Genomic DNA, 12,204 nt, shown 5'->3' with positions numbered 1-12,204 from the left:
GATATTCTTTTAGGGGTAGTAATGCTTTATACTGGGGACATCTTGAAAGGGGTGTAAACGTTGCCAGCCAATAAAGTACGTCTGCTACTCAGTCTGTTGATGTACCTATGCTGACTTCTGGGGGCAGTGGCAGGAAAGGCTTAACAATAGGACAATTGCCAAGCCCCAAACAGCGTGGAAGGAACCAAGCTAAGAAGTTCCCACAAGTCTGGCACTTTCTGCAAAGTCCTCTCATTATTCTACAGCCTATGAGGAAGTTGCCTTTATTTGAGTTTTACAGGTGGGTTAATCCAAAACTCATGGAGACATAGAAACACCTGAGTTACGGTTATCTCTCAGAGCTAGGGCCTATATTTAGGTTGATTTAGTGTTTTCACAGTTTATGCAACACATCTCTTAAAACATTTCAATGACTGATTGCTTAATATCAATTTGCAAAGTGAATATACATACATACATATATATATATATATTTATATCTCCATCTCTCTCTATCCTAATGTGAAAATTATACCAGAAAAATTTAAACGAGAATCCAGAATGGCATATATATTATGGCCGCACTTCTGAAAACATGCAGACACATACCAGACACACATCTGGGGGGTGGAATTTTGAGAGTTTCAACTTAATGCTTTTGCAAAATTTTGCAAAATCTTACATAATTAGATAGAAAAGATTACTTGAGACCAAGACCACAGTTCTATTTTTGCAGACTCCAGTTTTTAGAGGAGAAGAAAGAGTGCTCACACTTGACAAACACACTAAGGGGAACATCTCCACGGCTTCAGTGTCCGGGTTTAACTCTCCCACTGGAGGAGGACCAAGCTTCACACACAACCTTCTCCCTTAGCCGCCTCCTTATTACCGTCTCTAAGTAAACCAGGCTTTAGGTACGGGAAGACATGGAGTCTTTGTCTTATTACCATGGGTACCTGAAAGAACAACTTATATGGTCAACTACTTAATTCTTTGGAGAATTAAAAGGAAGAACATGGGTTTATCCTTTAGCATGCAAAAGGTCAGAATCTTCGACAGAATAACGTGTGTTGTTGAATGAGGATTCATCTTTACGTTTTTGATGTTTTCTGCCTTTGGGAATTATTATAAACTCTACTCCATGTTTTAGAAAGCGTGAAATCAAACCAGGCTCAGTGTAACATGCCTGTAATTCTAGGACAAGGGCAAGGGCAGGAGGATCATGAGTTGGGGGCTAGCCTGGGCTATGCAGTGATACTCTGTCTTAAAAAAAAAGCACCTGAATTTATGAATAAGAAATTAAACAAAGAAGATGAAAAATTAGAGTGAAGAAGGATGGGAAAGATATTTTTAGGAATACATCTTATGTCATTTTTAAAATCTGAAAAATGTTTGGAAGTGTTCTCTGTTCCAAAAGTTAAAAAGGAAATACAATAAAAGTAATATATTTGAAGTAAATGCAGGGTAGGAAAAGATCTAGGAGGAGTTAGGGGAGGTGAGAGAAACAAGACAAGAAGATATAACACAGAAAGCAAGAGGTTCCCAGGACCCAATAGGATGACATTAGCTGAAATACCCAAGAAAGGGCAGAGAAAACCTGTAGAGACCGTATCCAGATGTTAGGCAAGGCCCCTGATAGAGGAATGGGGCCACCCATTCATACCCAAAATTTTAACCCAGAATTGTTCCTGTATTAAGAAAATACAGGGACAAAGAGTGGAGCAGAGACTGAAGGCAAGACCATCCAGAGAATGCCTTACCTGGGGATCCAGCCCATATGCAGCCACCAAACCCAGAAACTATTTTGGATGCCAAGAAGTGCTTGCTGACAGGAGCCCGATATAGCTGTACTCTGAGAGGCTCTGCCAGAGCCTGACAAAGAGGTGAATGCTCACAGCCAACCATTGGACTAAGCACAAGGTCCCCAATGGAGGAGATAGGGAAAGGACTGAAGGAACTGAAGGGTTTGCAACTCCATAGGAAGAATAATATCAATCAACTAGAACCCCCAGAGCTCCCAGGGACTAAACCACCAACCAAAGAGTACACATGGAGGAACTCATGGCTCCAGCTGCATATGTAGCAGAGGATGGCCTTGTCTGGCATCAATGGGAAGGGAGGCTTTTGATCCTGTGAAGGCTCGATGCCCCAGTGTAAGGGAATGCTAAGGCAGTGAGGAGAGAGTTGGTGGGTGAGTGGGGGAGCACCCTCATAGAAGCAGGGGGAGGGAGGATGGGATAGGGGGTTTCTGGAGGGGAAACTGGGGAAAGGGAATTTGAAATGTAAACAAATAAAATAGCCAATAAAAATACATTAGATAAAAAGAAAAAACAGAAACAAAAGGAAGAAGACATAATACCAGGACCAAAGAGATGATCCTTTGGTTAAGAGCACACACTGCTTTTGCAGAGGACCTGAGTTTGGTTCCTAGCATCCATGCTAAGTGGCTCCCAGCCACCTGTGCCGTCAGCTCCAAGTGATCCAACACTTGGCCCCCCCGGGTACCCGTAGTCATGTGCTCTTATGTCAATAAGCAAAGAATCAGCTAATCTAAAGAATTCCAATTGGCTCCTTCCAAAGGAAGAAGTGACTAGTAACTGGACGTGTGTGACACCACAGTAAATGCCACACACATAGTTTCATTTAGTATTCACAGAAACACTAAAAGAATGTATCCCCATTTTATCGTCGAGGACACAGAAAGCAGTGCTAATTAGGATTTGACTCTTAACCTCTGAATCCAAAGCTCATATTCTCAAGCATCTACTATATTATCCCCCTTCCCCAATAATGTAATTAGGCTGGGAAACAGAGCATGAGATCCATGCATGCACAAATCAACCTAGAGTTCTGGCTTGCTCTTTAGGAAGTTTTCTGTGCTGTAACATCATATGACTTATCAAAACATTTGAAAACACAGCTATTAGGAAATAATAGAATTGAAAGCTCCTATGTATACATATCTGTGATCGTTTGCATATGCTTGGCCCAGGGAGTGGCACTAGTAGACTGTGTAGCCTTGTTGGAGGAAGTGTGTCACCCTGAGGGTGGGCTTGGAGACACTCCTCCTAGCTGCCTGAGGATGCTCAGTCTGTCTGTTCCTGGCTTCCTTTGGATGAAGATATAACTCCCAGCTCCTCCTGCACCATGCCTACCTGGATGCTGCCATGCTTCTGCCTTGATACTGGACTGAACCTCTGAACCTGTAAACCAGCCTCAATTAAATGTTTTTATTTATAAGACTTGCCTTGGTCATGGTGTCTGTTCAAAGCAATAAAACCCTAACTAATACAATATCCCCTACTCTTTGATATATGTCTTATGCTAAAGGAACCTACAATGAACTTTCTATGCTCTGTAATCTCTTATTTGTGGTCTAAATGTGTGTGTGTGTGTGTGTGTGTGTGTGTGTGTTATAAAATTGTGGGACTAAAAAGAAACTAGTTATGTGAGATCTGCTTCCAAAAATTACATTTAATGTAAGCCCAGAGAACTTGGCAAGCGAACGGTTCGCTGCAGACTTTGCATATATCTAGAATGTCAGTGAACTCAAGACATTTGTACATTTAAATATCAAAGCCTTTAGATGCTAGATGTAGTGTTATGGTTACTTGGTAAAAGGACCGTAGTGTGCTGTATTAAACACAACACAAGCAAAACCAAGATATCAAAAAAAAAAAAAAAAAAACCATTACATGCTTATGGTCTAATAGTATCATATATTCAAACAAAGTCACAGACTTCATAGATACCTGGGACAGTCATCACTATTGTCAGTTTGACTAGAGTCACCCACACTGGAGGATGCCTGTGTGTCTCAGAAAGGATACTTCCAGAGAGGATTGACTGACAGAGAAGTCCAAGAAGGACAAAGGGGGAGAAGGAGAAACCTGATTGCTCTCACTGGTGAGACTATCACACATCCTCTATGCTATGCCAATCTGACACCGATGAACCATCAGCAAAAGGGGAAGCCAACCTGTAGGCTGCTTTTGTTGGGTATTTGCATATCTGATAACCAATACCAAACCTAAGTTTACTTATTTAATTAATTTTTTTGAGATGAAATTTTGATGTAACCCAGGCTTGTCGCGAATTTAACACATAGGGAACAGTGGCTTTGAGTTCCCGTTCCTTTTGCCTCAGTGTCCCAAGGGCTAAGATGACGGGTACATGGCATCATACAACCCAAACTTGCTTTGCATATAACGTTGAACCACACTTAAAAATAATGACATAGTCTACCTCCTTCTCTTTGAACTATGTGGTAGAGATGGACGCTGTGCAGAATTTGTTCTAGGTCTTGGTCTGTATAACCTTTCTCATGCATGTCACTCACAGAGTCAGGATAAATGACTTGATCCCGAAGACTTCCAAGAGACATGTATGGCCTATAAAACACCAAGCACATGTGAATGTTAGTGGACAGGTTTTGTTAACTTACCCAGAGTGACATTCTGATGTCTGGAATACAACGAGCTTTAAACACTCAATCTATAAAATTATATTATGTTTCTTAGATAGACTTCAAAATAATACCCGGTTTATGAAAAATTACTAAGATATACACACAGAAAAGCTTTTATAAGAAACCATTTGACATTTTCTACAGAAAAATATGTTGTTTTAACCATTGTGATGGCTATTCTTGGTTGTCAACTAAATCTGGAAGTAAGTGAAACTCAAGTGTCTGGGCACAGCAGTGAGGATCTTCTGTTCGTGATTCAAGCATATGAAGTGGGAAGACAGGCTTTCAATCTTGATATTTTGAGGTGGGAAGATCCATCTTTAATCCCAGCCAAGCCTTCTGGAGACAGCCTATATAAAGGACAGGGAAGGACGGAGCTTGCTCTTTCCTCCCTAGCAAGTCATTTCCTTCACTGGCATTAGAGGCTACTTCAGGATTCCAGTGAATACTGAAGACCAGCTGAGACCTCAAGTCTTACAGCCTGAACAACAACTGGATTATTGGACTTTCTGTTGGTGGACAGTCATTGTTGGAGTAGCTGGAATGTACTACCTTATACCACTCTAATGAATCCCCGTGTGTATATATAGTCTCTCTTAATAAAATCATTTTTCTTAATTAAATCTATGTATTATCTATCTCTTACCTATTTATCATCTATTTATCTCTATATATCATCGATCTATCTCTTACATATCTAGTTATGTATTATCTGTCTGTCTTTCTGTCCATCTGTCCATCTATCCATCCATCTATCTATCTATCTATCTATCTATCTATCTATCTATCTATCTATCTATCTATCTATCTTTGTTCCATCAGTTCTGTTCATCTAGAAGGCCTGGACTAAGGACTACTACAAGCATGTTTGACAATGACTGTTTCTGAACATCTAAGATTATTTGCATTAAATGAAAAACCTGGAGTTTTCGCAGCCATGTAAACAAACAAACTGAAAGGCAAGATATTAATAAGAAAAATGTAAAGGAATTGACATCAGTTTTCTTACCCATCAGATAGGCAAAAATTCAACAGCTTGATAATTCTGTCAGAATTATGTTCCAATACAATGCTGCAAATCCAACCTCCTTGATGTAAATGTGGCAAATTGACATGCCATTTGCTTTTTTACTTACTTCTGGGAATTTTCTCAGAGGATATGCTCCTAAATATGCCCCAGAAGAAAACATCCCTAAGCTTGCCCATTACATTGCAAAGGGCAGAGAGAATTCTTGAGTCAAATGTCTGTAGCTACTATGTTGGGCTACAGCGACTAGGCAGGCACACATGAAGTAATACAGAGTGAGTTCTGCGACCATAATTCAATTCAAAAGAAAAATGTGAAGGCAGACTGATCAGGATGTCTCAAAGTCAGGCTGGTTGTGGATGATCTGTCTTTGTCTAGGGTGCCCTGCTGTGGGAAGGTTAGTGGTGTACCTGGCTTCTATCCACTAGATGTCAGTAGCATCTCCTCAGACATGATCAAAGAATTGTCTACAAGTCTCCCCAAGGGGACAAATATCCCTAGGTGATGAAGCTGTCCCCAGTTGAGAACCACAGGTAGACAGTTTTCACCTTCTATGAAAAGAAAATGAAGGATAATATAAATGCATACATTTGGTTGCACCTATGGAAAGAAACAGGAAAAGTGACCTCAGAAACTAGTGAGAAGGTCGCCCAAGCAGGTGAAATGGCTAGAGTAGAACAGAGAAAAAACATCCTTTCTAAACATCTTTGTTTACTGTTTTTTTCTTTATTTGTTTCTTGGTCTCTCTCTCTCTCTCTCTCTCTCTCTCTCTCTCTCTCTCTCTCTCTCTCTCTCTCTTCCTTCTTTCCTCCTTCTTCCCTCTTTCTTTTTCTTTTCTTTATTTTTGGGGATAGAGTCTTGCTATGTAGTCCTGGCTTGCCTGACACTGTCCTTGTAGACCAGGTTGACCTCAAACTGATAGAAAGCTGCCTGCTGCTGTCTCTGAAGTGCTGGGTTTAAAGGTGTGTGCCACATCATTTCAATACAAGTTGCGATTGCACTGGTCTGGTTAAAATGTTACCATTTGATAGATACAATTAACTAAACAATTAGCTGAGAAGCAAGAAATTGGATACTGTTTATAAGTATCAGATAGATAAAATGAGCACAGAAGAGAGGAGGAGAAGGAAAAGAGCGGAATAAATTCACTCAAGTCCCAAACCATGAGAGAACGACTCTCCATTGCTTCAAACTACCGGTCTACTGGTGACTCTCTATAGCAGCAATGGGAACTAACACAGGCAGAGACTCCATACAACCCTGAAGGGCCTGGATGGCTCCGTGAGGAGCATCAAGCCATCCTAGTGAGGGTCTGTCTTACACAGACAGCAGGGGCTAGGCGCTGCAGCCCTGGCTGCCCTCCGCCATTTGGTTCCCAGCACCCACACAGCGGTTCCCAACTCTCTGTAAGTCCCACTGGATTTGATATCCTCTTCTGGTTTCCGTGTGCACCGGGTGCTCACGTGGCACACGGAAATACAGGCGGAGCACTTACACGCATCTAAATTTTTCTTTGAAAAAATTATACGCCAGCTCTATGTGTTTTCCTGAGCAGAAAGAAGGCTTTAAATACAAATATGTTTCGCAGACCAAATGTCCGCTTACATTTTTCACGGTATTTGTGGTGTTTCTTTGAGGGATACGTGGTGCATAATTATTTTGTAATACAGTTAATGAATATTTGAGATAAAAGTTTGTGTTTCAACTGCACACATACATAATACAAGGGGCTACTTAAGTATCCTTAAGTTTAACTTGGCATATGATTCAGATATTATATCAGCCTTTAGTATCTACAATTCAGTGGGGTTTTTAAGTACACCCACATATTCAGGTGGCCATCATACCCAACTTGAGGATAGTTATCTTGGCCTCTACCTTCATAAGCTCCACAGCTGGGACCAGACACTGTCATCTGGCTGCTTTGTGCAGCTAATCTGTTTTCTGTCTCCATGGATTTGCCTATTCTGGATTTTCCAAACACAGACTCACACAGCCTGTGCCCTCTCGTGACTGAGTTCTTCTTAAGGACAAGTGTGCTTGAGAACGTGCCACGTTCCCTTCTAGGGCTGAAGCATATGTTATTATAGTATCATATTTCGGGCGTGTGCCACATTTGCTTTATCCATTCATCTACTGAAGGGTATTTTAGCACTTCCTTTTTCGGGGCATGATGCCTACTGGGTGTAAACCAGTAAATGGAATTGTGGGGGCAAAGAACCACCAGGCTGCTTTCCAAAACGGCTGCACCGTTTCCAGTCGCGTTTCTATCCTGCCTTTCAGGTTTCTCTCCTCTTTACTTTCCTTTTTCCGTCCTAACCACAGTTTTCTTGCAGCAGAGCCGCCCGTGTTCATTTGCTTCTGTAATCATCTTGAGCAGTCGCACACGGAAGCATCTTAAAAATTCCCATCTACGGATGATAACAGAAGCTCTGGGGTTAAGTAGGGCCACTGAGCAGCTGGCACAAGGGTGCTCGCCAGAGACTCAGAACCTTAGGAAAGGGAAGGCTTACTGCTCGCTCTAACTTAGCACAGATCAGTAGAGGTAGATGTCCTTCCACCTTAGCCTCAAGCACAGAAGTTAGTGCAAAGAGCAGTCCTGTCCTGTGGCTCAGTGAAGACGCGCCGATGATCACACCACAGCGGTGCATCCAATCCCCTAGCGCCTCTGAAGGCTTCGCCACACAGCCTCGCGGAGGGCTGATAGTGTCACCTTTTACAACCATGTTTCGGCATACTTGCTACGCTTTATGCTATACAGTATAGAGCAACGTCTGTTGGGGGGCGAGCTAGAGAGAGGTGGTTCTGGAATATGCCCCCAGTTTCACTAGTACTGGCCCCTGACTCTGAACTTGACCTACCTTTGTTCGAAAAGCCACCAATTCCATTGCATTTGTTGTGGGTACCAAAGGAAACAACGGGAAGGAAGTGACGGGCAGGAAGTGACGTGGGGAGATTGTTTACGGGCACACAGGAAGGCACTCAATAAATGATGGTCATTCAACAGAAAGGTTCATGTCTCTTGAGTTCTCTAAGTGAAAGCAAAACTTGAAGGGGCAACAGAGGTGTAACTCGAGGAGGGAAAGTTTGCCTTTTGCCCCGTGCTGGTTGATCCCTAGCACTGAAGTAAAAAGTCTCCTGAGAAAAAACCAAAACCAACAGCAGGCGAATGTGAGATAAGTGACGTCACCAGAGAATTGTCTGCCAGCTCTCATCCTGTAGTAACTTTTACCAGACAGAATATGGTTAATGGATAAATGGCATCCGTGTAGACTTTAAAGACGGATCCGGTTGAGTATGCAAGAAAATACTTCAAGCTTATCTTGAGCCTTTCTTTTGCTAACATCTAGTTCACCGATGCAGTTTACAGGGCTTTACAGGGCTCAAAATGCTTGGACTCCTCAGGTGTCTTCATTGTTATAGAAGCAGGGTAAACACGTAACTTCACCAAAGTACTTGGTACTTACGATTACTTAGCTTTTCAGCATTGATTTCTTAATACTGTATTTCAGTAAAGCATTCGGATCAAGAATGAATAATTACGTTAGTAGTTAATGTACTTACACATTATTGTAGATATTCATAATCTATAAATCACATATTGGAAATAATTTGTATACATTTGTATAATAAATCTATACATTACATAATTATGAATAATACCACATTGTAATAATAATTAAGTAATTAAGTTCAGAAAACACCTAATTTTCTCTGAATGACAGAGGAAGCAAATAATTATAGTTTTTTAATGCTTGATTTTCTATTTACTGTTCAACTCTCTAATAGAAACATCTGAAATACATACTCCTGAAATAATTTTTGCTCCTCCTGGGAAGGGATTTGAGCAAGAAATTGTCATTGTTTTTCTGTAAAACCTTACATATACACTTATTTAAGAAACTATTAACTCTCATAGTAAGAGTATTTAAAATGAAATCCATCCCCAATAAGTATGGTTTATAGCTACTAGTTATTACAAGCATTTTAGCTATTTTAAAATTTATATATGATGGTCTCATTTTTTTTCTGCTGTCATTGGACTATCTATATTTCTTTTTTGATATAATTTATTGTTTGTTAGATTTTTCTGGTGTTTTGATTATTTTATATTTGAAACAAAGAATAAAAGGGGGAGAATAGTGAAAAAAACTTTCTATCTTTGTGTTCAGAGTCCCTGGACCAATAACCTCAAATGCCACATATTTCCCGGGTTAAACACCAACAGCTCTAAAGAAATTAAAGTAACAAGAACGATTTAAATAAACAGAGGATGGAAATTTAAAATTATATAGTTTAATTGGACAATATTTATTTAAAAAAATCAACCTTTTAAACTCTAAGCTATGGGGAGTGTACAACTGAAGAGATACAGTCTATTTCTGTGGTTGGCCAGAAAGAAGGCAGAGCCAATCGTGAATACTCGCTGTCAATCATAGAAAGATGCACAGGTTGAACCAATCATGTCATTGTGCTCTTTCATACACAACAATCTCAAGATTTGGGCTTTGCATGCATAATATCATTCCTAATACTCTTTATTTTATTTTTTTTTAGCAAAACAAGAAGTACTCAACTCAGAAGTGATGTTTACTATTATGAAAATTACATCATTCAACTTTTTTTTGCTTCTAGTACTTATAAAGCAAGGAATCAGCCTCAGTCTACTGAGCCCCTCTTCACTGGCTTCAGAAATTTCCTTTAAAAATGTTATGTATTTATCACAAAGAGGATGACAACATTCTCAGTGCAGGTAACGAAACAGACAGATGGTTCACAGTGTAAGATGCCGGGCAGATTTGCTGATAGAATGGAAATCTTTCAGCTGGTCATTGAGTTCTGGGATAACGCTCACTGGGTGTGTGTGTGCTCAGCAAGCCACGGGGCCTTCTCTCATTTTGCTGAACTTTTATCTCTCAAGACTCGGCATTATAGACGGGCAGATTGTATACAGATTTGATATATGATTGTAGGGGGACTAAAATCTCTCTCAGACTGTTTGATGGTTTTGAGTGGCGAGAAGATCTGTTAACACTTCTCTCCTGAGAGGTTTCTTCCCAGTAAGAATAGTGGCTACAGGGACATCTGAGGATTGTGAGGTAGGCCGCTGAGAAGACAGCAGGAAGTACAGAGATGACCCTATGAGGGTCAATGAAGGCAGCACAAAGAAAGGAGAGAGGTGGCCAGACAGCCGTTCCCCCAACCCTCCCCCAGCCTCTACATTTCCTGTATGTTTTCCGAAATCCCATTTTTTAATTTCCCACTTTGAGGACAGAGATGCATCGATAGAGTTGATGAGCAAGAAAACTCAACAAACACACGGAATTCTGGCTTTGGGGGCTACGGCAGCACAGCGGCAGACAGAAACTCACCAAGGCATAAGCGCATGCGCAATGGGCTATAGCTTAGTAGAGAAATGAAAGCCTATCCTTAGAGGCCCTGGAAGAAGAGGAAAACACACCCAGAACTGACAAAGGAGATACTCAAGTGGAAGACGCTTCCTGCCAGTCAGGAGAGCTGATCCAGCAGAGGGTGATGGGTATCAGTCACCTGGTGAGGGAGTGCAGTGACATTAAACAGGACATTCGGTCTCACTTGGAAATGCCAGATTCGGGGAAAAAAAAGTTCTGTCTTAAATCCTACAGATGTCTCGGCTTTTTCTATTCTGTCCCGGAAGAGACGGGATGAGGGAAAAGGGTTCGAACTCAAATTTTCCAGAACAGCTCTGTATTCTTATAGCTAGGCTCAGATTTCTAAAGATCTGGTTCTTCTTAACATTGCTAAAGCATTAGAAGACACCAACTGGGGAAACACTGGGGCGGTTTCACAATTTCTCAGGAATTCGTGTTTCCCAATTTACAACTTGAGCCAGAGGTGCGTTTTTGTTTGGGTCTCTGTGTGTGAAAGTTTGGGAAAAACCCAAGCGCTGGCTCCTCCCTGAATAATATTATTTTGCTTATTACATAACGTGAGAAACCCACTCTTATAAAACCTACTGAGCTCACCCCAGTGAAAGGAGGCATGTACTGTGCATTTAATCAATGCATAAAAAAATACAGTCTCTAAGGAGAAATACTTCAATGATAGCGATTCAGTGTAAAGTCTATTTAATGACATACAGGGTTCACACTTGGACCCCAATTCTATTTTGGTTTTCCTGCCAGACTAGTAGTCATCTTACATCCTGTTGCTAGAGACCGGTAAAAAGCAGTAAAATAAATTAATTATAGGAGTCACTTATGTGATCATCTAAGATGATTTACTGTCATATTTTAAAAGAAGTCACAGTTACCTTCTTTAACATAATAAACTCTTATATGATCATTTCAGAATTTGCTTGAAAAATAAAACCACTTGCTTTCAGAATACTAGAAACAAACGCTACAATTAGATTTTCTTAGTTTATGTTTGTGTTTCAAGTAAATGCTAATCAAAAAACGAAGGGGGTGGGACTCAGTAAAGCTGTAAGTGTAAATTTCATCCCCCCCCCCCCCCGTGCCTCTAAATGCAATAATAACTAAGGTGAACTGATTAAAGACAAGCTCACTTAAAAATTAAAATATAGCCTTCTCCTGCTTATGTTTTTTTCTTCACTGGGTTGGAGTTGACATTTTTTGCTTAGGCAAAACTACATTTCATAAGACAAAATTTCCTAATGATTTCTGTCGATTGTAAAACATCATGGTTAGCTCCCTCTGAGGGTAGAGGTCACTTCCATAAAGTGTCCCGT

General features: G+C 40.6%; 1 protein-coding gene across 2 annotated transcripts in view; it reads right to left on the bottom strand.

Moving 5' to 3' along the window:
- The window catches only part of ABCD2 (ATP binding cassette subfamily D member 2), a 43,077-nt gene that overhangs the window by 8,842 nt on the left and 22,031 nt on the right, over nucleotides 1-12,204 (bottom strand). For both annotated transcript variants that reach the window (XM_080939891.1, XM_080939892.1), the window contains exon 7: nucleotides 4,225-4,370. In XM_080939891.1, coding sequence (XP_080796017.1) covers nucleotides 4,225-4,370 — 146 coding nt within the window. The remainder of the gene's footprint in view (nucleotides 1-4,224; nucleotides 4,371-12,204) is intronic.

Source organism: Micromys minutus (genome assembly GCF_963924665.1).
Source record: "Micromys minutus genome assembly, chromosome: 27".
NCBI lineage: Eukaryota > Metazoa > Chordata > Mammalia > Rodentia > Muridae > Micromys > Micromys minutus.
Note: the sequence above shows the minus strand (reverse complement) of the source record. Positions and strands in the feature narration are given on the sequence as shown.